The sequence below is a fragment of the Trachypithecus francoisi genome, unplaced genomic scaffold, assembly GCF_009764315.1.
Source record: "Trachypithecus francoisi isolate TF-2019V2 unplaced genomic scaffold, Tfra_2.0 Lachesis_group2, whole genome shotgun sequence".
Lineage (NCBI taxonomy): Eukaryota > Metazoa > Chordata > Mammalia > Primates > Cercopithecidae > Trachypithecus > Trachypithecus francoisi.
Window position 1 is genome coordinate 7,576,008 of NW_022681465.1, and position 26,980 is coordinate 7,602,987.

General features: G+C 46.0%; 1 protein-coding gene across 3 annotated transcripts in view; it reads left to right on the top strand.

Moving 5' to 3' along the window:
- ADCY2 (adenylate cyclase 2) overlaps positions 1-23,906 on the top strand; it is a 432,701-nt gene extending 408,795 nt beyond the window's left edge. For all 3 annotated transcript variants that reach the window (XM_033178771.1, XM_033178769.1, XM_033178770.1), the window contains 4 exons: positions 1,314-1,421; positions 11,569-11,683; positions 18,150-18,274; positions 23,089-23,906. In XM_033178771.1, the coding sequence (XP_033034662.1) occupies positions 1,314-1,421; positions 11,569-11,683; positions 18,150-18,274; positions 23,089-23,241 (501 nt within the window). In that variant the 3' untranslated portion in view covers positions 23,242-23,906. The remainder of the gene's footprint in view (positions 1-1,313; positions 1,422-11,568; positions 11,684-18,149; positions 18,275-23,088) is intronic.
- Positions 23,907-26,980: the final 3,074 nt, after the last annotated feature.

The window sequence follows — 26,980 nt, forward strand, 5'->3', positions numbered from 1 at the left end:
TGAAATAAACATTCCCCAGTACTAATGGGTGAATGACAGTGGATATGCGGATAGGTGACACAGGGATTTGCTCATCTGTCTTAAATTGTTTGATATGTAATCCTGGAGGAATCTCCCTGAAATCCGGAGTTCCAAGGAAGGCACAAGAAAACGCTCTTGGTCTCCAGTCAGCGCCATTTGAACCCTGCCCTCCCGAGCAGGTACAGACCTTCCAGGGCGTCCTTCACGTGCAAGTCCATTCCTCTTCCTTCCTGCAGCTTCCATTCTTATCCCTACCTTTCCTCCATCCCAGCTGAAAGCCTAAATCAGCAGATTAAGGAAGAGTCAAGTGGAACGCTGATAACTAATTCCAAGACAAGAGATAGTAGAGCTCGGGCCAGCCATGGTGGCTAGTGCCTGTCATCCCAGCAATTTAGGAGGCCAAGGTGGGAGGATCGCTTGAGCCCAGGAGTTTGAGATCAGCCTGGGCTGCATAGGGAGACCCTGTCTCTGCAAAAAAAAAAAAAATTTAAATTAGCTGCACATGGTAGTGTATGCCTGTGATCTTGGCTACTCGGGAATCTGAAGCAGGAGGTTCACTTGAGCCTGGAAGATGGAGGCTGCACTGAGCTATGATCACACCACTGCACTCCAGCTGGGGTGACAGAGCAAGACTCTGTCTCAAATATATATATTTATATATGTATTTATATGTGTGTGTGTATATATATATATATCATATGTCTCCTCTTCTGTCTTACAAACAGCAGCCTTCTCACTTCTCTTAGGCCTCCCATGGAGGGGAGAAAGAGAGAGAGAGAGCTGGTTTCTCTTCCTCATATATATATTAGGGCTAGGGCTGATAACAACCATTCTAGAGCTTTATTCCATCCACCTCAAGCACTCAGAGGGCAAAGGCCAATCCTCAGCACTAATAATTGATCATAAATCATTCTGACCATGCAAGAAAGAGCTCACTCACCATATCATAATTTTAAATGTATGCCTTTCAAATGCATAGTCAGGAAATGTATTTCAAGCCCATTGTCATTTGCATCATAATTCATCTGGGTTCCTTCACTAGCAAAGTTTGCACGGTAATTCACGTTCCTTGGAAGTCAATCACTATGCTGTAATGTCCTCCAAGGACATGCGCTATATGAAATCCATGAAGTTTTCATTCCTGGAAAAGCTCAGGGCCCAAGGGTGCATACGCAGGGGTTGAAACAAGTCATGGCATTACTGTGAGCCAGCATTTGAGAATGTCTCTATAAAGTGCTCAACTTCAGGTCAGCGTCCAGCTGAGTAACTGGATGGCTGTCATTGCTTCACAGCTTCTGTCCAAGCCAAAATTCAGTGGCGTTGAAAAGATTAAGACCATTGGCAGCACATACATGGCAGCAACAGGTCTGAGCGCTGTGCCCAGCCAGGAGCACGCCCAGGTAAGATGTGTTGAACACTTAATGGCACAGGTGAGCCTCAGCCCCATCCACAAACCACCCCGGGACCAAAACAGCCATGAAATGCCCCAAGAACTGTGTATTATGTACAACCTAAAGCTCAGGGTCAAGGTCCTATGAGAGAAGATGAAAATTCCAGACTTAGCGCCAGAGGATCTGTTCACAGAACTCCTTCTGCTGCCCAACAGGAGAAGAAAAACCCATCAGTAGCTGCTTGTTAATACAGATAAATACACAATGAAGTAGAAGATGAAAGCTAGTTGTTTAAAGGAGACTCTGTAAGGATGGATCCAGGTCTTTTGATTTAAAAGAATGTAGTCAAGGCCGTGTGTGGTGGCTCACATCTGTAATCCCAGCGCTTTGGGAGGCCGAGGCGGGTGGATCTCTTGAGCTCAGGAGTTCGAGATCAACCTGAACAACATAGTGAAACCTCATCTTTACCAACAAAAAACTTAGCCAGGTGTGGTAGGTAGCATGCACCTGTGGTCCCTGTTACTCGGGAGGCTGAGATGGGAGGATGATTGAGCCCGGGAGGTGGAGGTTGCAGTGAACTGAGATCGCACCACTGCACTCCAGCCTGTGTGACAGAGTGACACCCCATCTAAAAAATGAATTAAAATAAAATAATGTGGTCAAAAAACAAGTTGGCCACATGGAAATTTCATTGAAAAGGTCATTTGGGCAAAATTGAATATCTTCAATCAACTAAGGTTTTCAAGATTTTGTGTGTGTGTGTGTGTGTGTGAGAGAGAGAGAGAGAGAGAGAGAGCATGTACATAGACATGCTTGTGTAACTTGTTGGAATATCAGTAGGAGCCTGTTAAAAAGATCCGTTTCCCCTCAGGACAGTGGCCTTTGCTGTGGAGCCTGCCCTCTGCTGGGCAGACCACAGAAAAACAGAACACACTTTCTGTGGACAGGCAGGTTCCCAAAGAGAAGAAGGGCTGAGCATGGTGTATGAGTCCCTCTCCCATACCCACCTCCCATGGGAAGAGTGAGAGCGGGGAGAGAGGCAGCAGGCACCATAACAGAGCTCCCTCTTCCAGGAATATCAGGAGAGGGTCCTAGTTTCCCACTTAACATTCATGCATTCATGGGCAAAGAGTAGAATGTGGATAGACGTCTGACTCAAGATGGAACCCTAGCGTTCTTCCAGTTACTTGGAGTGATATGTATTCCATTGGTTCTCCTCTTCAGGTGGTGGCCCTCAGATTATTATTTTTTAATGAGTATGCATTACTTCAGTAATAAAGAAAATAAAAGAAACAAACAATGAAACAGACCCCAGAAGAACTTACTTAGCCTTTGGATTCTGAGCAACACCTTCTCAAGCCGTCATGGGGCCTGTGGCCAAAGGAAAACTGCTGTACCCTCTGCATGGTGCTGTAGATTTTTAATGATTAGGGTTTTTTCCAGAACATTAAAGTGTTAAAAAAATTGAAAAAAAAAAAGTAAAATCAAGATATTAAAATGTACAACATTCTTTTACTTTTAAATATTATATTTATAATCCAAACCAGAACTAATTACAATTTTACTTTCCTGGCTTTCATGGAAACAAATATATGCTTCTCCAGTGCCTTTAATGTTCTGGAAAACATTGACCATTTAAAAAATATAGCATTAAAACATGTATAGAGACAGGCATTTTTCTTATTGCCTCAGGCTCTAAGATGCTCAGCACAACACTGTCGGGACCTATCTGTCTTAGTCTGCTTGGCCTGCCAGGCAGAATACCACAGGCTGGGTGGCTTAAACGACAGAAATTTATTTCTCACAGTTCTGAAGGCTGGGAAATTCAAGACTGAGGTGCTGGCTGATTAGGTGTCTGCTGAGGGCTTCTCTTCTGTCTTAGAAACAGTAGCTTTCTCACTTCTCTTAGGCCTCCCATGGAGGGGAGAGAGACAGAGAGAGAGCTGGTTTCTCTTCCACTTTAAAGAAGGCACGAGTTCTGTTGGATCGGAGCTCCACCCTTATCATCTTAGTTGACCGTAATTACCTTCTTACAAAGCCCTCTCTTCAGTATAGTCACCTGGGAGGTCAGCACTTCAACATATAAACTTTAGGGAGGACACAATCCTGTTCACAGCAGTATCTTTATTTAAACTTTCATTGTTTTAGTTCATCTTGAATTTTTCTGCATTGATTTTGGTTTTTAAAAATATTGCACTAGGATATTATTTCTCATGATTACTGAGCTTTTTGCACCTTCTGAAGTTTCACCCCTGAGGTGAATGCCTCACTTACCTCCCCCTTATCCAGCTATGACTTGGAGGCTCCCCCAGCTCATCTAGTGAGGGCCGTCAGGAGCACTTCACCTGATCACATCCACTCCAGCCCTTTGCTCTCGGACAGCCAACTACCAATCCTTTGGCAGGGCCTCAGAGTGGGAGATCTTTCGAGGCACTACCAGGTGAAGACCTGTTCCACATTCAATGTCACTGTACAGCCCATTACTCTACAGCCTAGAGTCTGCCTGTTCTTCCTGACCCTAACTCTGCCTCCGTCAGACCCAGTCTCCTGGATCTTCAAGAAAAGTATCCAGGTCTTTTCCTTTCTGCAGCCACACTTTATAGACTAAGAGTTTGTATCCACTGCCTTTACCTTTCACCTTCTACTTTCTCTCTACACCTCCACAATCCTGCCTCACCAGTGCCATCAGGAATTCTACTCTCATTGACCAAAAAAAAAGACACTTCCAGATTCCAAAATTCCCATCCAATCACATTCTCTGAGAATTCGTCCTGGGTGACGTCCTGTCTGTGGGTGGCCGTTGCCTTTGCCCAGTAATCCTCCCTTGGCTTTTGAGCCCTTCCATTGTCTGGCCCCAGCCTATGGTCCCTCTCTGTGGGACATTGTAATATTCTTTCCCCAACCCCTCTTTGTCAGGGACCTCTCCTAAGACTTAATCCATCCCGTCTGCACGTTTGATCTCCACCAAAACCTCTATCCACTGTCTTGACCATTGGGCAGACTTGGATCACTTCCAGCTTCCTATAGACACTCTGCTTTCTAACACTACTGCCATTCTCTTCTTGTCCTCCCCACTTTGGAAACAGAGCACCAATCCTTTGCCCCAGCCCACTGCCCCGACCCATCCCCTACTTCTCCCTACAGTCTCTACACCAGCCCTCAAACACACATGTGCTTTTGTGCAGACCAACCTGGGTTCTATCCACATCCTCTCCAGGTACGGTGCACCCATGACCTGTAGCAGCACCACCTGTGGTGATTGTTATAGTGGTTTCCAGGGACAATCCCAAGCCTGCTGTGTCTCTGGGGTGGGCTGGGGACCCCTGTTTCCACTAGTTTACCCAGGTGATTCTGATGCTCACAGAAGATGCCCCACCTGATCAAGGAGCCATTCAGAATCTCATTCATGAGAATGCCAAGGCTCCAACTTTCACAGAAGGCTTTCCTGTGCCCCGACCTGGGGAGCTTTGCCTCACCTGGCTGTCTGGGTCCAGATCTTATTTCCTTTCCTCACTGTTTGCTACCTGTTATTTTCAACTTTCCTGGAAGTGTGTGTATGTTTCTTAGTCACCATCCAGACTATAGCAGGTACCGTGTCTTATGCAGTGGCCTTCAAAGTCCCCAGCAGGGCCTTTAAGTAATCACCCGTGTTTGTTCAAGGAGTGATTGCACCTGTGCCCACTCCATCTCCCAGACAGTGTGTAGCTTCCTTCACTCTGTTTTACAATCCTTCCACTTCCAGTGCAAACCCTATGATTTATTTCGCTGACCTTGTTGAACTTTTACTGAACCTTTACTGAATGGCTCCTGAGCCCTTACAACAAGCTTAGAGGTAAGTAGTAAAACTCTTTGCCCATTTGAAAGATGGAGAAACTGAGGCATGTCCTAGGGAAAACAAGCAGCCATAGAATAGGGCTCAGACCTGGGCATTCTGGGTGTATCTGTCTGTCCAGAGCTCCGCACAGCAGTCTCTGGCGCTGCCTCCTGTCGTCCTTGGCTCACCTGCCCCTCCACCAGCCCCCACCCTTTCCTGAGCATCCCTGCATCTCTACATTTGTATCTACCCTATTCACTCATCGCTGCTCCCAGCCCTTTAGCAAATCCCTTCCCAGGAGCCCCATTCCTCCACCTTCAGCTGCCCCAGCAATGAAACTCAACTTCTTAGTCATCCTTGAATGACTTACTGACTTCAAACCCAGCCATTGTTGTTAACACATGACTGTTTTCAGGGTAGAGTTGAAAGAGCATGACTGTCAAATGAAACTGCTCATTAATTAATATTATAGCTAAGTGTTCTGCACTTCTTTTACCTTATGCATGAAATGGTGATCACGCCCGTTGCATGAGGCTGTTGGGAAGACTATATTTAGTATGCAAAATACTTGATCGACTTCATGGGCATAGTAAGGAATAAAAATGCTAACAGTAATAATAATATAGTTGTGGTTGAACCATGTTTTGCATATTGCTACCATTGCTGCCTCAAATAGAACAGAGATAAGGGTTTTAGGACATTGAAATATGATATGTCATCATATCCATGTTGGGAAATTCTCTCAGTACTGTATGTGCTATTTGTGATTAGAGCACTTAATTAGATTCTTTACAAGGGCATCCTAGAAATATTTTGAAGTGCAATGAATGTAATCTGAAATGAAAGTTCATTACAATTGATTTGGGGCAAATAACATACCTGATAAATATTCATGCTAATATTAGTTACTTGTATAAGAAATGAATGTCATTTTGACCTTTTGTAACCGGCCCAAAATGGGCTTAAATCTTTGCTTCTCTAGTTACAAACAAAATACTTTCTATTGATTGTTTAGCCAAATCTTTAGTCTGGCAACAAAAGATATTCAGTTTACAAAATATATAGGGTAACCCAAGGATTAATGTCTTTTTCTTAAATCCAAAAAGAGGCCAATTATCTGGGTAATAGCCTTTTGAAATTTAGCCTTTATTTGTAATTACCTCTGCATGTTCTGTTTGCAGTAACAACATACTTACCCATGGAGAAACAAGTGCATAGAAGTATATTAGCACCTAGTGAGGCAGAGCTTTTGTGCCTGGCTCTGTTTTGCCTCATTTGTACTTTTTAATGAAATGATCCATTCCAATTTTTTGCTTAAGTCAACAATGTGGCTAAACGGTTGCATTACATGTAAGAACTGATTGACGTTTTTAGAAGAATCAGGCATTTGTCAAGAAAGGAAATATTAAACTGGAAATGGGCTTTCATTCATTCCCTGAGCACACTCCCTGAGGTGCTCTCATTTTCTACCGACCACTGAATCCAAGCCAGGGTGTGAGGTAGGCACAGACAGTCTGGGAAGATAAGAGGGATCCTGTCAAATGGACCAGAGAGGAAGTTAGGAGTCATTCAGAGACCATCCTTACCAGTGTCATAGTAGTTAAGGGGTCCATTAAAACTAATAGCCCCAGTTCCCTTCGCTGGTAAGAATCAAGAATAGCTTAGGTCTCTGTGGAAATGAAAAGCAAAACATCCTAAGTCTGTATATTTTTGTGCAACACCAAAGCTGTCATGATGTGTCAGAAGAAGAGAGAAATTTCCTTCTGCTTTCATGCTGTTAGCAGGAAACTCAAAGCTGAAAGAAAATGAACTGTCCCTCTTCACTATACATACAGAGAATCTCAAAGAGACTTAAAAGGTCAGGCCAATTGGTCGTTGTTAAAGCTATACATAAGAGGGAAAAGTACCACACTTAGCCATAAAACAATACTAGTATCTTCCTCCTAGATGGCTGTCATGTCAAGCAGAGTGACAGGTATCTCTACACTATCATGAAGGAGACTAAGACCCAAGACCCAGGGATGCAGACTGAATGCATTGCTTGTATCCATTCATTCAATCTTAACTGAAACCCAATGAGATAGGGAGTTGGCTGGGTGCAGTGGCTTGTGCCTGTAATCCCAGCACTTTGAGAAGCCAAGGCAGGTGGATCACCTGAGCTCAGGAGTGCAAGACCTACCTGGCCAACATGGTGAAACCCTGTCTGTACTAAAAACACAAAAAAATTAACTGGGTGTGGTGGGCGCACAACTGTAGTCCCAGCTACTTGGGAGGCTGAGGCAGGAGAGTAGCTTGAGCCTGGGAGGCAAAGGTTGCAGTGAGCCAAGATGGTGCCAGGGCACTCCAGCCTGGGCGACAGAGCAAGACTCCATCTCACAAAAGAAAAAAAAAAAAAAAGTAGGGCATTATTGTCCCATTTAACAGGTGAGGAAAACTGAGGCCCAGAGAAGTTAAATGATTCTACCAAGGCCGCACAGCTAACGATTGCAGAAACCGGAGCTGAACCTATTTTTGCCTGACACAGGCAATATTCCATTAGCAACCCTCTCCCAGGTAAGCTGATTATCACAGCATGCAGTTTTTATGCTCAGCTGGGAGAAGTCTGAGCATAAAAGCTGAGAAGTGTGATGAGATATCCTAGAAGCCTGTCAGGAGAACAAAATGCCCCTTAGAGAACAATCGCCAGTTCCCTTCCAAATCAGATACAGGGGAACTTGAACACCAGAAGTTTTTCAGCACAGAACACAGGGCCAGGCACATAACAAATGCTCAGTGAATATTTATGGAAGGAAGAGGGAGAAGAGAGTACAGAAGAGGAAAGTTACATTTATTTCAGCCTGAAAGATTACCTCGATTATTACCAAACAGACACTTGGGTTATAAAATCGTCTTGGTAAACATGCATCTACTTTAAGCCATGTTCCTTGCTGGTGAAACTTCCAAAACAACTAGTTTATAAAATGTGTTTCAGGGAACCGAGTAGTCTCTCTCTGTAGCTGGAAGCCCATTAAATATCTGGGAATATGTAACATAAATTATTCAGATCACAGGAGAAAGAACTGCTTCATACTGCCGTCAGATATTTATCAAGAGCACACTTACGAAGATTTGTTGAAATGAATTGAGTTCTTCTAGAGACTGAACATAATTTTTTCTAGGGTTTGCTAAGCCCAAATGAGTTATTGATGTTGAATTAAACTTCATTCCCAGAACTCAATCTCTTCTTTTATTACTGAGGTCACTTAAAACCTCCAATTTAAACCATCTGTGTGAAAACAGATTGGGCAATAGTTTCTCAAGGAGCAGAGCTTGTTTGCTGCACCTTGGTTTGGTAAAAAGCAAAATCATTTCTCCCATGGCAAATATGTCCTCCTTACTTGGACAGTTGTAATTTTTACTACACAAGATTTTGCTCATTGATTTAACAGCTTGTGCTTCCTGTTAAGGAGGAAGATGTTTTCCAACTGACTGCACAAGCCTCCAAATCAGGTTTTCCCCATAAGTCACGAGACAAAAAAATACTAGTGAGCTACGATAGAAAAGACTAACTGTTCTTAAGAAATGACATTCTGAAATTCCACCAAAGTTAGCTGACAGTCAACTTTATAGCTCCAGTTTTGTAGTTATATGTTTTTTCTCTCATTACTCTAAGTTGAGAATTTACTGCAATAGTTCTATTTCCCTTGACTTTTTCTGGAATGATATAATTCACCTGAGGATAGGAAGATGGCTTTCTCTCTTGACCAGAGATTTAATTCTTCTTCTCCATTCATATTTATACTGTTCAGTGCAGTGATTCTCAACTGGAAGCAATTTTATTCCCCCCCCCAACCCCCCGGAGCATTGTCATTGCCAGTAGAGACATTTCTGGTTGTCACAATGAGAGATGAAGGATGCCCCTGACATCCAGTAAGCAGAAGCCAGGGATGGTGTTAAACACACTGTGATATGCAGGACAGCCCGCAGAATAGAGAATAACTCAGTTCAACCCAGTTCAAGTGTCCATGGTGCCAGGGTTGAGAAACCCTGTGTTAGTGCAATCCCCCGCACGCTGCTTACTAAACTCTGTGTAGAGCAGATGAATAACCCCTTCTTCATTTTCCTCTCCCCTTCAGCTACCACCTTGGGAGTAGCTTTTCTCTACCTTGCTGTCACCTTGAATAGGTGCTTATGTCTACAGTCTCCATCTATCTTCTCACCCATCCCTTCTGAGTCTCTGAGAGTTGGGCTTTCTCTTCACTTTCCATAGAGGATGCTCCCCCAAGGCCAGCAGGTGGCTCCTCTTTATCCCCAGACCTTTCTTCATCTCTGATTTAGCTCCCTTTGGGATGCAATGCTCATCTCAGAAGTCACTGCCTAAGGTCCAGGACAGCCCCATGTTCCGTTTCTCCTGGTCTTCTCTCAACTGTTTTCCAGTGTGCCTTACTGGCTTCCCTCCCCTGAACCCATGGCCTAGCCGAGGGCATATTCCCAGCTCAACCCTCTACTATCCTATTCTCCTTTCTTCCCATGGAGCCTCCACCTGCTGTAGTAGGCACATTCATGATCCTTCCTAGGCGCGTGCTCTTCAAATGCACAGTGGTCAGCTTTGACCTTCCGCCAAAGCTTAATGAGTCCCTGTCTGCATTCTGCCCAGCCATTTCCTCTTGGTGATCCTACTGCCAACCTAAGTATAGTCATTCAATAAACATTTATTGAGTTCTTCTTCTTTGTCAGGGACTTTATTCTGCTGTGGAGACACAGATTAATAGAGCAAGGTCTCTACCCTGGTGGAGCTCACCAACCAATGAGGGATGCCGACTTGAAAAGACACACGGCCCTGGCTTCTGAGCTAACACGGATGTCCATTCGGCCAAGCAGCCATGCCCCGCAGGCCTGGGACCGCATGTCAGTGAAACCTCGAAGGCCCAGCAGCTCACCAGGCAGGCTGGAACAGAAACCCTTCTCCACACCATTTGGTGCACAGAATCATTAAGTATTGGGGGAGCAGGAACCTTCACGACATTTAAATGAATTAAATGAATTCTATGCATATACTAATAATGTACAAAAAATAGAAACTTTTAAAAGGTGAAATTCAAAATATAAATATAGTAAGTGCTACAAGTTAAATATAAACAGGTAACAGGAATGATAAACAGAAATTCATAGGAAATCTGCAAAGAAATGGTCACTTCTTCCCACTGGGAAATCTTCAGGACTTCTCTCCTTCAGCTCTGTGATTCCCTTGTCCTCATGGGGTGACACAGCCCTCGAGGACAAGTAAATGAGGAAATTGTTACCCTCCATATTAGTTTACTAGGGCTGCCATAACAAAGTACTGCAGACAGGATACTTAAACCACAGAAGTTAATTGCCTCCCTGTTCTGGAGACTGGAAACCAAAGATCAAGTTGTCAACAAGGTTGGTCTCTCCTGAGGCCTCTCTTCTCCCCCTGTCGGGCCTCTTTCCTTCTTCTCCTTGTGTCTTCACACGGCCTTCACTTTGTGGGTGACTGGGTCCTGACTGCCTCTTCTTAAAAGAACACCGGTCATATTGGATTAGGGCCCACCCATATAAGCTCATTTTATCTTTATCACCTCTTTAAAGACCCTGTCTCCAAATACGGTCATATCCTGAGAGACTGGGGTTAGGACTTTAACATATGAACTTGGAGGGACACAATTCAGCTTAAAATCCTCCATTTCAAGGCCTAAGAGGGCAAAAGGAGGGGAATGTTCCCAGAACTAGAGAGAGCTGCAGTGCAGAGACAGTAGCTGCCACCCGGGGCAGTAGCCCTTGTCCTCCGTGAAGAATTCTGACCCCTGTGGAAAGTATGCGGTGAGCAGGGAAGAGGAGGAACGAGGCCCCAAGCCTCCTCCCCACTCTCTTTTTCCACAGCATCTCCCACTGGGCGATCCCCACTGGCAGCCCAAGGACAAGGAGCAGGCACCCCCTAGCAGTCAGGCCACCAGAGCCAGAGCCCAGCAGAGACAGGCAAAGGCCAGCTGTGGAGGGGAAAAGAGGGAAGAAGGCACCAGCCCCTCCTCAAAGCCAGCTTCCCTTGGTGATTTTTGGACTAATACAATATAGGTTCCCCCTGGTCAGCCTTAGCCCACATGATGCTTTTGGCCTGAGGGGGCCTGAGACCCGGAAGTCAGTGTCTTCTAGCAGCTCGTGTCTCACCTTGGCCACACAGTGCTTCCTTGAGATGGGATTGGATTCTTACAGAATGTCTGCAGTGCCTTGTGGCATTAGAATTTGCCAGCATTCCTTTCGGCCTAAAGCTCAGGTTTGGGATGAAGGGGAAGTTTCCAGCTGTGATGCTCTAACTTCCGTCCGCCTGTGTGTGTTTGTTCTCAGGAGCCCGAGCGGCAATATATGCACATTGGCACCATGGTGGAGTTTGCCTTTGCCCTGGTAGCAAAGCTGGATGCCATCAACAAGCACTCCTTCAACGACTTCAAATTGCGAGTAGGTACGTTCTGCAAAGAGGTCTCGGTTTCAGTTGTGGCAAAGATGTGGAATAAGGAGTAAGTCATAGGCGACATTGATGATCCTTTCAGTGTTGGAGTAGAACAATTACAAATGCATCCCGTTGCAAGACTGGATGACAGAAGGAAGGACCCTTTTGGACAAATTAGAAAGAGCACCCGTTTGATTGGACCTAGGCTGCCGGCACTCAGCCAAGGTCCCGTCCACAAGCACAGCACACACAGCCTCGAGCTGTCATGCATTGCTCATTCACTGTGAGACATCCACAGAGAGCAGCTACATTATTTTATCAGCCGTTGCCAATGAAACTGGGACCTGCCACTAACGATAAGATTCATCCATATTTCAGAGATGTAAACATGTTTTTTTTTTAAAAAAAGTAGGTCTTAGAATAGTTGCAATACAGTCCCACCTTCCTGGGGCCACAAGTTGTAAGACCACCAAATGTGTGGTAGGTTCTGAAACAGTGACAGCTTTTCAGATTGTGTTCAAATCCTAGAGGAAACCAAAAAAAATCCAGCTTTCTTTATAATATTGTTTTTAAAAATAACCTTTAGGCCTGGTGCGGTGGCTCATGCCTATAATCCCAGCACTTTTGGAGGCCGAGGTGGGAAGATCACTTGAATCCAGGAGTTTGAAACCAGTCTGGGCAACATGATGAGACCCCATCTCTACAAAAAATAAATTAGTTGAGCTTGGTGGTGCACGCCTGTGGTCCCAGCTACTTGGAAGGCTGACGCAGGAGGATTTATTGAACCCAGGAGGTTGAGGCTGTAGCAAGCCATAATGGTGCCACTGCAATCCAGTCTGGGTGACGGAGAGAGACCCTGTCACAAAAAAAAAAAAAAAAAAAAAAGTAACCTTTGCTTGGTTGAAAACAGAGGCTTCCAGATTTCTAAGTTTTTAACAGACTTTAAGTTGATTTTTTTTTAGCATGTTTCGTTACTTGCCTTTTACAAATTGTTATTTTTTTAAATGTGTGTTTTAAGTCCTCAAGTCAACACACAGCTGGGTTGCGATGTGTGTACAGTTACTTGCAACCATTCAGATTTCTAAGAGCTTCCTTGACCGTTTTATGGTTTTCTTGGCAACACATTTTGCTGCTTCTGAGAGTCAGTTTATATAAGAGCAGTTCAGGCAACAAACTCCATCTGAATGGTTTTTAACACTCTCTTACATACAAATTTCAACTTTAAAAAGAAATCTAAATATTTAAAGCCATCTTCTTCTTTTGCTATGGGTATGTCCTGAATTTCATTTAAATCCAAAATATGTTACATCTCTTTCACAAATGAGATGTGTTTCTCTCTGCTTGTACTATTAGTTGTCAGTGTTTACTCCTATTTTCCTTTTTTTTTTTTTTTTTTTTGAGACAGTCTTGCTCTGCCACCCAGGCTGCTGTGCAGTGGCACGATCTCAGCTTGCTGCAACTTCCACTTCCTGGGTTCAAGCAATTCTCCTGCCTCGGTCTCCCAACTATCTGGGATTACAGTCCTGTGCCACCACACCCAGCTTATGTTTGTATTTTAAGTAGAGATGGGGTTTCACCATGTTGGCCAGGCTGGTCTCTCACTCCTGACTTCAAGTGATCTGCCCACCTCGGCCTCCCAAAATGCCATACTTTTCTTTCTACTTTCTCACTTCTGTGCATCATAAACCCCTATCGGGGGCGCCACCTTACACAAAGATGAGATGACCACACCAAACATGGGCATGTCCCTTTGACCCCAGAGACTCTACACTGTTTTGACAGCTTGGAAAATGGGCTCCTCAAATTTTGCTACTATGCCTCTTTAAAAAAAAAAACAAAATGTATTACATGAACGTATTAGTCAGGGTTATCTAGAGGGACAGAAACAATAGGATAGATGTATATATAATAGGTTAGATGTATATATAAAGGAAAGTTTATTAAGGAGTATTAACTCACACAATCACAAGGCGAGGTCCCACATTAGGCCATCTGCAAGCTGAGGAGCAAGGAAGCCCGTCCGAGTCCCAAAGCTGAAGAACTTGGAGTCTGGTGCTGGAGGACAGGAAGCATCCAGCCCAGGAGAAAGATGCAGGCTGGAAGGCTAGGCCAGTCTAGTCTCTCCACGTTCTTCTGCCTGCTTCTTTTTTTTTTTTTTTTCCTGAGATGGAGTCTTGCTCTGTCACCCAGGCTGGAGTGTGGTGGCGCCGATCTCAGTTCACTGCAAACTTGCCTTCCCGGGTTCACACCATTCTCCTGCCTCAGCCTCCCGAGTAGCAGGGACTACAGGTGCCCGCCACCACACCCGGCTAATGTTTTGTATTCTTAGTAGAGATGGGGTTTCACCGTGTCAGCCAGGACTGCCTGCTTTTATTCTGGCCACGCTGGCAGCTGATTAGATGGTGCCCACTCAGATTGAGGATGGGTCTGCCTTTCTCAATTCACTGACTCAAATGTTAATCTCCTTTGTCTGCACCCTCACAAACACAGTCAAGATCAATAGTTTGCATCTGTCAATCCAGTCAATTTGACATTTAGTATTAACTATCACAATGGGAGAATGACCTCTTCTATTATCAAACTTACAGAGACCACAATAATATTGCCCTGCACTGCAGCATGGGACCAGAACGACTATTTGCCAGTTACATGTACTACATCCAAAGTGCCATTTTCCTGGTCTAGACTTCAGTGATATTGTTCAGATTCACGTGAACTCTTGAATGGACCTCCGTCAAGTGGTGTTGATTAACATTCAATGCCTACTTTACCCTGATTGTCCAATAACTGATAAGCTCTATACCCTCAACCCCATATATCAGCCTTGTTAGATTTCTAAGGAAGCCTGAACTCAACGTTTCATTGGCCTTTGAGTCTCTCTTTCCCCCCACCCTCAGTCTCTCCCAGGAGGGGGCTTCCCTGCTCTACCTCCACGCACCAAGACATCCAGAGGTAGTTCAGGGATAGCAACGCAGAAAAATATTGCCAACAAAAGCGATGGGACAAATAATGAGGTGAATTCCCTCCTAGCATCCTTTTCAGCATATCAAGCTGTAGAATCGGTTGGAACCACAAATCAAGCACACCCCCGCACTAACTAGAGATGGCCCTGTTGCGAGCAATAATCAGTCCAGGCTCTTCCCCACCTGCAGAGCTGCTGACCAAGCAGGGATGAGCAGTGGCCAGAAGAAAAGCTGAACTGTCAGATGCAGTGCTGGAACTGCAGGCCAGGGTCCAGCGGCTGACCCCTGGGTGCTCTGACCTGTGCCAGAGCTGGAATAAATTATTTGAGATGCCTAAACCAGAAGTGTGTTTTCCTGAGTACACCACAACATCAAAGGAGAATTTATTTCTTACCTCTTTTGTACCTGCAAAGGTACTATTTGGAACAGTATTGGGGCTGTTTCCTGACCTAACTTTCCATTGCAAAGGGGAAGCTTTGGCCGAGTGCGGTGGCTCACTCCTGTAATCCCAGCACTTTGGGATGCCAAGGCAGGCGAATCACAGAGTCAGGAGATCGAGACCATCCTGGCTAACACAGTGAAACCCTGTCTCTACAGAAAAAAAAAAAAAAAAAATAGTGGCATGGTGGCGGGCGCCTGTAGTCCCAGCTACTCTGGAGGCTGAGGCAGGAGAATGGCGTGAACCTAGGAGGTGGAACTTGAAATGAGCCGAGATCGTGCCACCGCACTCCAGCCTGGGTGACAGAGCAAGATTCCGTCTCAAAAAAAAATTTTTTTTAATAAATAAATAAATAAATAAATAAATAAGGGAAAGCTTTGCCTAAGATCTGCAATCAGCTGTAGCAGACTAAGCAGTTCAGCAGTCAGAAATTAAGTCTCCAGAAATACCCTCATCAATCTATAGTCCAACTAATGCAGGAAGGTGGGGGTCCTGGACCCAGGAGAAAATAGAGGGGAAGAATCAATTAGTGTCAGTATCCCTATTTCTATATCTATGGTCCTCCTTCCCCTGACTCCCAGAACATCCGCCGTCTGCGCATTTGGAGTTCATGGGACAAGGAGCCATCCTGCCTGTTAAACTGGAGCTGGGAAAGAACCCCGGCTTCTTCTTGATTAGAGAAGTTGATTCATCTTTTGAAAAGCTTCAGCTCCTGACAGCAGAAGCCATGTCCACCTTCCACACAGGGACAAAGCTCAGACGTAGACATGGAATCGCTGTGGTTTTATAATTGCAGTTATTAAAAGGGGGAGATCCGCACAGCGTCTGTCACCTCCGTAGTTAGCAATAGCCCAGGGCACCTGCTCACCTGGGGAAGAAACGCTTCCTCAACCTCCACCTCCCAGGCTCAAGAGATCCTCCTGTCTCAGCCTCCTGAGTAGCTGGGACTACAGCCATGCACCTTGTGCCACCACACCTGGCTAATTTATACATGTATATATATGTGTGTGTGTTTGTGTGTGTGTGTGTGTGTGTATGTGTATTTGGTATCTAATGCCTAGATACCCCAGGGTCCAGGAAACCTTGGACAAGAACTGGGCCAGCTGGGCTGAAGAGAGCTGGCTTCAAGCATGGCTCCAGCAACCTGGTGGTTAAGTTTCCTTAGAGAACACAGTGCGTGAGCAGGCTTATGTCACCCGGCACTGACATTCCTCACTCTGATGAACGCTGAGCAGTCAAGCCCAGCCTCAAGGGGGCCAAGAACCCAAGCAGCAAAAACTGACAGGCTTTCCAAGGCTCGCCTGGAGCCTGGCTGTGTGTCCCTCCCCCTTCCTGTGGGAGAGCTCGGTTGCTCTCCCGCTGATGGCCCTGGCATTTCCTCCAAGTGGGAGGTGCTCAGGGACCCCCTCAGTCTTCTCTGTTCTACCCTCAACTTTTCCCCTAAGTGCCAGTCATCTTCCCATGAGAACAATTTCCCCAGATTTGTATCCCATCAAAATCTCATTCTCACACAACGTCAGGATTCTTTCTTAATGCTGACATAGATGGGATTCCTCGCCAGCAGCAGTGCACATTTGGGATAGTCCTTTGGAAAGTGGTTTAGAAATGACAGTCATCACCACAAACACGAAAACGTGTTCTTCCTGAATTCAGCAGGCTCGCCAGTGGGGATGCTATCCAAGGCAACGAGCCTAAAGGTGGGGGACAGCCATGTGCCCAGAGCCTGCTGTGGAGTTGGGGGAGTCGGGGCCTCTGGAGAAGACTCCATAGAGCCACCCACCTGCCTTTGGGGCCTGTGTCTGCCACCTGCTCCCTGTGTGAGGCCACTCCCTCAGCCTCCTGGCCTGAATGCCCTGAGAATGAGAGGAGCGCATGTATCTGGAAAGCACTGAGAACAGCACGGGGGAGTGGAAAGTGCCCTGCTGGTGTGGCTGCGGGGGTAGTTGTGCTTGTTCTTTCAGCACAGAATCAGGGCGAACCCTAAAGTCCAACAGTGGCAGAATAGCCAGTGGCATACATCCATGTAGTGCAGCCATTTAAAATAAAAACGTTTGCTTCAAAATCAACATTTACTCTAAAACTCTTGGGAAATAGTATAGTAATCATCTCTTGCCTAAAACTGTATAGCAACACAGAAAAACCACTGTATTATGTTTAGTTTTGATGTCTTTTTGTTGTTGTTGTTGTTGTTGTTGTTGTTGAGACAGGGTCTCCCACTTTTGCTTAGGCTGGAGTGAAGTGATGTTATCTGAGCTCACTGCAACCTCCACCTCCCAGGCTCAAGGGATCCTCCTGCCTCAGCCTCCTGAGTAGCTGGGTCTACAGCCATGTGCCATGCGCCACCATACCTGGCTAATTTATATATATATTTGGTAGAAATGGAATTTCACTATGTTGCCCAGACTGATCTCAAACTCCTGATCTCAGTCCACCTGCCTTAGCCTCCCAAAGTGCTGGGATTACAGGTGTGAGCCACTGTACCTGTAATCCTTTAGTTTTTTAAAGCATACACATTTTATCTTATGCAAAATGATAAATGGTCATGTAAACATGAATCAAGGTCTAGAAGATAAAAGAGGACAGATATTTTAACATTTTTGAGTAGGTAAAATAAGAGGAATTATTTTTCTTTGCTTTAGAATTTCATGAGTTGGGCTCATGTTTGTTTAATAACGATGATTCAAGAATGGTCCTATGAAACCATCCTGTTTAGACAGTAGCCATGGCCGGGCGTGATGGCTCATTCCTGTAATACCAACACTTTGGGAGGGCAAGACAGGTGAATCTCCTGAGCTCAGGAGTTTGAGACCAGCCTGGGCAACGTGGCAAAACTCTGTCTCTACCAAAAAATACAAAAAAATAGCCAGGTGTGGTGGTGTGTGCCTATAGCCCCAGCTACTCGGGAGGCTGAGGTGGGAGGATCGCTTGAACCTGGGAGGTGAAGGTTGCAGTCAGCCAAGATTGCTCCACTGCACTTCAGACTGGGTGACAGAGTAAGACCCCATCTCAAAAAAAAAAAAAAAAAAGACAGTGGCTGTAAGATGAATCTTGCTAACTCATCTCTGATGTGGCACAGGCATTAACCATGGACCTGTGATAGCTGGTGTGATTGGAGCTCAGAAGCCACAATATGATATCTGGGGCAACACCGTCAATGTGGCCAGTAGGATGGACAGCACTGGAGTCCTGGACAAAATACAGGTAATGCAGTGTGCAGTCTGCACTGCCTTCATCAACCATGTCTATTCTCTTGGGATCCATACATAAGTATAATAAGGATACTAATATATTAAAACAAAGGAAAAAAGTAAACCTTGACATTTACTTAAATCTTTTGGCGAACAATTTTTGGGGAAATGTCAGTTTCTGCATTGACTGTTAACAACAACAAAATTCTAACAATATAAAGGCTATTGCATTTGTGGAAATAAATGATCCAGCAGCAACCAGCATGATGGCACAACAGCCCTGAGCATTCGGTACGGGAGTGGTGCCCTCTTCCACCTTTATTACTTCTCCTGGTGCCAATACCTTGAACAGGACTTTGCAAGCGAGAGGGATCATGCATCCAAAACCAGACACAACCCCCCACCTTCTTCTCTCAAGCTGAATTGGGATGAGGGGAAGTGGTAGGCTGAGGAGAGGTCAGAGATGAAATAGAAGGTTGATATCAATGGCAGTGCTGAAATCCACCCAAGGGGGAGAAAGGAAGGCCTGACAAATGAAAAGCAGTGGTTGGAGAAAACTAAAATTATTTTGTATGACTATTTCCATTGCTCATTAAATTAATTATAATTGTGGTTAAAGTAACTATGTTACAATAGCACTAATAATATCATATTTTTAAAAGTATTTTAAAATCATGAAAAGATAATAGAAAAAAAATCTGTTATTAAAGCTATGCTGAAACTAGTCTAATCTCATGCAACTGCTCAGTTGATGACGCTGAAACTATCCCCCAAGCTACAAAAGAGCAGTGGTTCAGCCCAGGTTGACGGTGACGGAATATTCCGTACCCACGTCCTGTGCTCCTCCCACGCGCTGTGGAGACTGCTCACTTGCCCAGCTAAAACAAGAATCGTGGGGTGTTTTGGCAGCCTAGTCTAATCATTTCCTGATGGTACCAAGGCTTCCAGGACTTTCTGCATAAACATCGCTAGCCACTTCTGATGCCCAGGGATGCTCCCGCAATCCTGGACAACCCCAGTTCTTCTCTTGGCAGGGAAGAGAGGCCTGCCCCTACCAAGGACTCACTTTCCCACCTGCAGGCCAGCCCATGTCCCCAACACAACACCCGGAATAGTCCAAAGATTTGTGGCAGTTTTTAATATGCTTTCCAGCTCCCCAAGAAGCTTTCAAGTACTTGGGAAAAGTATCAAAAGCAATTTAAGTGAGGCAGGTCATGGAGAGTGCTGCCTCCTGGAGATCGTAAATCTGCTAGAGGTTGATGTTTGAAATGAGTTTGAGCTCGTGTGTGTCTCGAAGAGGCTATTGGGCTTCATAAAGCTCCATGTGACTCAGGGCAGGTCAGCCACCTGCACCGGCTCCGTTGCCTCTGATCCCTGGAGGGAAGGAAGACAGGTTCCTGCCTGTCGGTAGGGAGCCATGTTTGTAGACCTGCGTGTGCTTCCCTAGCACGGGAGCTGGAAGGGCTGCATTTGGGTGGGTTTTTTTTTTTTTTTTTTTTTGAGGCGGAGTCTCGCTCTGTCGCCCGGACTGGAGTGCAGTGGCCAGATCTCAGCTCACTGCAAGCTCCGCCTCGCGGGTTTACGCTATTCTCCTGCCTCAGCCTCCTGAGTAGCTGGGACTACCGGCGCCCGCCACCTCGCCCGGCTAGTTTTTGCATTTTTAGTAGAGATGGGGTTTTACCATGTTAGCCAGGATGGTCTCGATCTCCTGACCTCGTGATCCGCCCATCTTGGCCTCCCAAAGTGCTGGGATTACAGGCTTGAGCCACCGCGCCCGGCCTTGGGTGGGTTTTTAAATCCGAAGGTGTGGCTTGCTTCCTCACTCCAGTAAGCTCTCTTTTCCATTTATGTGCAAAAAATAGTGGTGAGATGCCAGGAAAAGAAAAAACGATGCCCAGACCATTAATAAGCTTCTCCTAGGCCTGAGGAACAGGTTCTTTTTATTAAAGGGTATTTAACTCCCAGCATGCTTGCTAGCCTGGAAACCCCGAGAACAGCAGAGCAAGCCCACTTAGCAACCCTGCGGGCCTCTTCTAGGCCTGGAGGCATAGAAACCAGCGTGCCTCGAGATGGACAGCTTCTTCCTCCCGGTTTCCCGTTAATCATGCGGCGCTGATCGGCGGGTGGTCTGGCATGATGAACACCAGTAGATAGTTTTAAAATGCCAGTGACATTAGCGCCAGGAAATACCTCAACAGTTAACCCCAAAGCACCAAAAGATTGGTTTGTTCTCTAGATGGAAGGTCACTCGTCCGATAACCGCAGAATTTGCAAACCTGAGTTTCTTGGTTTTCTTCATCTTCTTTCGGTTCTTATCCAACACACAAAGCACGCCCTGGGTTCCTGTCCTCCTACCAGGGTTTGGGCTGGACCAGAGCAGCAGGACATGGGCATCTGGCACCTGTGCCTCCCTTTCCTTTCCGCTCTGCTCATCAGGGTCCCGAGGACCCACACGTGGGCCTTGTGCTAGGGGCTGTCCTTCCATGACATTGCAGAAAGGTGGATGATTCTTCCATAGCCAGTCCTTGACACCTGTGCATGGAGGATTCGCCCTGGTTCTGGGAGTCCCTGGATGCTGTCCTGGGCTCTCATGAACACAGCCCCTCATGGTTTCCTTGTACTTCTGCCTCTGCCCCCACAGCGGCATCTGCCCTCAAGGCCCCTCTCAGTCTCCAAGCCCAAGGAGGCTGGAGCTTTGCTGTTGACACGGCCCCACCTTTGCACCTTCCCCAGGCCACACCACTACCAAATTGTGCCATAACACCCCTGTGTGCCATCACAACACTGCTGTGTGCCACGACAATGCTGCTTGTCCCATAAAAACACTACTGTTTGCCATAACAACACTGCCGTGTGCCACGACAATGCTACCATGTGCCATGACAACACTGCCGTGTGCCGTAACAATGCTGCCGTGTGCCATGACAACACTGCTGTGTGCCATAACACTGTTGTGTGCCATAACGACACTGCTACATGATACAACAACGGTGCCCTGTGCCATAACAACACTGCTGTGTGCCGTAACAATGCAGCTGTGTGCCACAACAACGCTGCCGTGTGCCATAACAACACTGCTGTGTGCCGTAACACCGCTATGTGCCAGAACAACGGTACCCTGTGCCATAACAACACTGCTGTGTGCCACGACAATGCTACCATGTGCCATGACAACACTGCCGTGTGCCATAACAATGCTGCCGTGTGCCATGACAACGCTGCTGTGTGCCATAACACTGTTGTGTGCCATAACGACACTGCTATGTGATATAACAACGGTGCCATGTGCCATAACAACACTGCTGTGTGCCGTAACAATGCTGCTGCGTGCCACAACAATGCTGCCGTGTGCCATAACAACACTGCCATGTGCCATAACAACGCTGCCGTGTGCCATAACAACACTGCCATGTGCCATAACAACGCTGCCGTGTGCCATAACGACACTGCTGTGTGCCGTAACACCGCTATGTGCCAGAACAACGGTGCCCTGTGCCATAACAATACTGCTGTGTGCCATAACACTGCTGTGTGGGTTGCAAGCTGCCCAGCTCTGCCATGCCCACCTGGCACAGATTTGTCACTCCAGTGCTGGAGGTGGCCAAGGTCTCACAGGTGCCCTTGTTACAGCCATGCCAGGTGCCTTCTCAGATGAAGTGGGAGGAGATTGCTCCTTTGTGCCTTATGTTTCCAAAGCAGCATTACCAGGGCTTTCTGTCCAAACTCAGACACCACCTAGGGGAGACTGGGTGGAGGACCAGGTAGCCAACAGAGGGGTCTTCCCCGGCCTCAGACGCTGAGGCCTCGCCCTCAGACCACACCTGTGTGCCTCACTGGTTCTCTGCTTTTGCAGCTCCTCCACACTCAGGCAGCCCAAGCACAGGCAGGCAGGCGTGGGCCTGCAGTCCCAGACAGGCTGTCCTAGGGAAGGCGCAGCACACGCCGAAGCTGAGAGAGCGCAGGGCTCAGTACGGGACAGTGCATCTCCGCTGAGGAGGAAGCCGTCGGAACCAGCAAGTTCACTGCCATCCAACCGGCAGGGCCTGGACATGGTTCGGCAGCCGGGGCCCTCGCCTGTCGGTGCAATGGCAGGAAATAAGTGATCCTGTCAAGCCGGCAGCCTGCAAGAGGGGCTGCCCTCCTTAGCCCCCCGTTTCAATGCAGTGAAGTGAGGAGACCTTTGAGACTCGACTGGGAGCGTCATGCTCGTGCGGACACCGGCGCAAATTCCCACAGTTCTCCCAGTTTTACCCCTTCACTCACAGGCATCAAACCTGACGGACGCGACCCCTTGCGGGAGCTGAGAATGCTCCTTCTCAGGGTGTTCCTCCCATCGACACTGAAATTGAGTGTTCATGTTTATTATTTCATGAAAGGACATTCATGACAATTTATAAACATCATCCAGAATCCCACCACTCCAACCTGTTTTGGTTTACTCTGTTTTTTCCCGGTCTCTTCAATGTGAATATATAACATCATGTGGTTGAAAGCCTAGCCTGGATCCAGGCTCAATTCCTTTTCTGGGTGAAATGGTTCGATATTGTCTCATCCACGATAGCATCATCGAGCACCATAGTTTCCTGGCGTTACTTGAATTTGAGGTTGTTTCCAGTTTTTCACTATCTGTGCTGAATTAAACAGCATTGTCCTTGACAGCCTTTCTTTCTTATGGATTACTCTCACTGTTCTACTGACTTCTCAGGAGTGGAATTCCAGGGTTGAAGAGCGCGGTGCCTTTCTTTGGCTCTTCATCCTTGAGTCAGATGGGCTGTATCAATGTAGGTCCTAACTAAGCCCGTTTTCCCGTGTTCCTGTGCCTTCCAGGTCACGGAGGAGACAAGCCTCGTCCTGCAGACCCTCGGATACACGTGCACCTGTCGAGGAATAATCAACGTGAAAGGAAAGGGGGACCTGAAGACGTACTTTGTAAACACAGAAATGTCAAGGTCCCTTTCCCAGAGCAATGTGGCATCCTGAAGAGTCCCCTTCATTTTGGCAAGAAGACTGTATTTTCAGGAAGGTATCACACACTTTCTGACTGCAACTTCTGTCCCTTGTTTTTGATGTGCGTGCTCTGTCTGTCCTATGGAGCCTCCGCAGACTCGTTCCCGTGACCCAGTGGCATACCGTTTGGTGTCTGACGTGTGCCCAGATCGTTCTGCCACTTGCACTGTGCTTGCTCCTAAGCAAAAGGGAAAAGGAGCGTGCGTGATAGAAGAAAAGCATTGAGAGAACTAACAAAGAGGAGAGAGGTGAAACACACACACATTCTTAAGGCAATAAAACTAGGGGGTGTATATTATCTTCTGGTGCATGTTCTTTTCTGGAAAATACGGTAGCTCGCCAACCGCATCTGCTCGTCTGATATTCAAACACACAGTATTCGTGAATAAGTTGATTCTGTCCCTCACGTGGAGTCTGTGCTCACCCATTGTCTCATTGCCAGTGGTGTCCAAGGGCCCCCGTTGGGACCCACGGCTCTCGTCCCTCTGCTCCATGTGTCTCATGCCAGCAGCACGTTGCCATCCGTCACCAGAGTTAGTCTTCACAGCCTAGGACCAGTTTTGTACCAAACTCGTCTGATGTTTTGATGCCATTTGTCTTTTGTAAAGTTAATTCATTAAAAGTTTTATGTACTTTGATTTACAGCGCCTGCATCTTTTATTTTCCTGTCTTCTTTCTTCTATGGTTTGCTCCAGAATTAAAGTGTGTTTTCCATCCATTCTCCCTTTTGACACAGTTGTTTTGGAAAGAGCTCTCCAGAAGTCAATGTTGAAGTGTAATTCAGATTAGGACACAGTGTGTGACGCAGATAATTGGTGACTCAGCTCCCTGGAAAGCAGGCAAGCATGTTGAATGTATCTAGTGGTCTGCTTTTCATTTGGGTGTCTCTAGAGAATGCTTTCAGGGAAAAATACTTTAACAGTAAAAAGATTCTCTGCGAGCAACAGTGCCCCCTCTGTCCACTATGCTCCTGTCTACAGGAATGTTTGCTAGACCTCACAGAAATAGACTGCAAAAGAATAATGTGGAACCAGCTATGCAAATCAGTGTCACAGTAGCGTGAACTAACTGAGAGAAGTACTAAGTCCCACAAACTGCCTGTGAAGTCTGAGAAGGCTAAAGAAGACACACAGCCAACGTTCATGCACTTTTAAAGACAGAAGACCTTGAAGAATTTGTTCTTGTAAATCCAATACAAGTTGTTTGGTACTTATAACATAAAGAAATCATACTTTGCCAAATAGTGAAAAGTAGAGCAATCATGTGTAATCTAATGTTTAAAAGCAAAACTGCAAATTGTAGCCCAGTTGGTCAAACTTGTTTTCTTTTTATAGCTCGTGGCAGGCATCTGTAAGAGGTAGAGGACCCAGATGATCTCTTAGGAAGCTTTTTATTCGTGGAACTCGAACTTGAAGCACAAGTTCCTGGTTTGATTCCTGGCTCTGATTTTTTACCAGCTGTGTAACTTTGAACACATCTCTTAGTCCCGCTTAGGAGTACTTTCCTTATTGGCAACTCAAGGAATCGCTAGTGATTAAACGAGGCAATGACTGTGAGAGAGCCTGGCAGGGCCTGCACATTCACAGCACGGGCACAGCTGCTGTGCCAGGACTGTGACTCATTCCCAGTAAAAGGCACTTACCGAAGCTGATAACCGTTCTTTATCACTGAAGTGTGAGTAGAGCATGACTTATTTAGTATTCTGCCTCAGTGGGGAATTTTTTGATCCTGTAATCACAATTCAGCATTGGCCTTAATATCCCTAGATCTCCAAAAACCGTGGTTGAAGCAAGGGCTTTTCTCTTTCCTCTAATCGAAATCTGGACTAGGATGTCGTAGCATTTCCATGAGCTCAAACTGGCCATGGTGTAGAATGTGTAAAGATGAGCAGCAGGTGTGCCTCGTGGGTTCCTCCTCTGTCACATCCTGCTGCACTCATCTGCAGGTCTCCTTGGGTAACCTACCCTGAGTGAACACCCCCAGCTGGGTGGTCCACCAAGTTCTCATAAACAGAGTCCCTCCCATTCCCCCATGCGGTGCACTGAACTTGGGTTTGTGCTAAAAAGAACTCAAAAGGAGAATTGTGCTCTCCCAAAGCCATATCACCAGTCTTACCAAACAATAGGCTTTTAAAAGCATTCAGAGTCATTGTCAGAATCCACTGTGGGAAGCTCTGTGTGCACCTGGGCCCTTCTAGGTGTGGTCCCATAGCAGCAGCCTTAGCATCCCCTGGGAACTTGTCAGAATTGCAAATTCTCAGGCCCCAACCTGAAGGAGGACCCTGAATCTGAGATCCCCGGGGCGGGGGCCCAGCACAATGGCTAGTGAACAGGTTCTCCAGGTGATTCTGATCCCTGATCAAGCTTGAGCCCTCCCTCCCTCCCCAATGTTTTTGCAAATGAGGAAACTGGGGCAGAGTCATTCAGGCACACGTGTTCAGAGTTCCACAGCTGATTAGCAGTTGAGGCCAGGCTAGAATGGAAAACTGCCTGTTCCCTGAATCTAGAAGAGCATTACTCGTGCTCAAAGCTCCTTAAAGCTCTGGGCAGCTGAAAGCATCCCTGTGAGCACAACTGGCAGTGCATCGCTCATCAGCCCAGGTCCCAGTGCCGTTGGTTTCAAGAAAAAAGTCTCTCCCCAGTGCTCTCCTTAAAGTCTTACAGGACGCTTCTCATGGAAATTGCCTCCAGTCCAGTGACCTAAAAACCCCAGTGCTTTACATATCTGTTTAGAAGTGTTTAAGTTTTGTCATCAATCCACGATGTTATTCTTCCTTCCCAACTCACTGTGCTCCTGAAGGCAGCAACCATTCATCTTTCCTTTGCTCTGAATACACTGAATGACCAGGTAACATCATCAGGCCGGGTGCAGTGGCTCACGCCTGTAACCCCAATATTTTGGGAGGCCGAGGAGAGAGGATCACTTAAGCCCAGGAGTCTGAGACCAGCCTGGGCAACATAGTGAGACCCCACCTCTACAAAAAAAAATTAAGAAAATTAGCTGGGCATGGTGGCACATGCCTGTAGTCCCAGCTACCTGGGAGGCTGACATGGAAGGATCACTTGAGTCCAGGAAGTCTAGAATACCGTGAGCCTTGATTATACCACTGCATTCCAGCCTGGTGACAGAGCGAGACTCTGTCTCACAAAAAAAAAAGAAAGAGAAAAAAGAAAAAGAAACACAATTGTCCAGTGATGAAAATTTATAAACCAAAACAATCCATTAATAATATAAGAATATATTATCTTATGTGTGATGTTTAACAAGCATTCATGCATTGGCCTTAAATGATAAACATTGGGATACCAAGAGAAATACACTTAATTTCCTCTTACAAATGTGAGAGCTTTTGAAATCTTGGCCAATTACAGCCCTGCCTTTTGAAAGTTAGTATGTAGTAGAAGGTGAAGGGAGTAAGGTCTGACTTAAAGTAAATGAAAATAATTTAGTTTGACATTAATTTATTACAGTCACTTACAGATGCCTTGTCTTTGTTGACATCAAGTCTGAATAATAATTTATAAATATTTCTATAACCCAAACTTTATATATTTTCTATTATGTTACTATAAATATGGTATAATGCACCCAAAGGCATTCGAAATAAACTACTGCCATTTGTTTGAAATAAATAAAAGACACCTACACTGAAAAATTGTTTTCAAAAAAATAAAGAAATATTTAGGAGTCACTCAACCTTGAAATTGCCGGC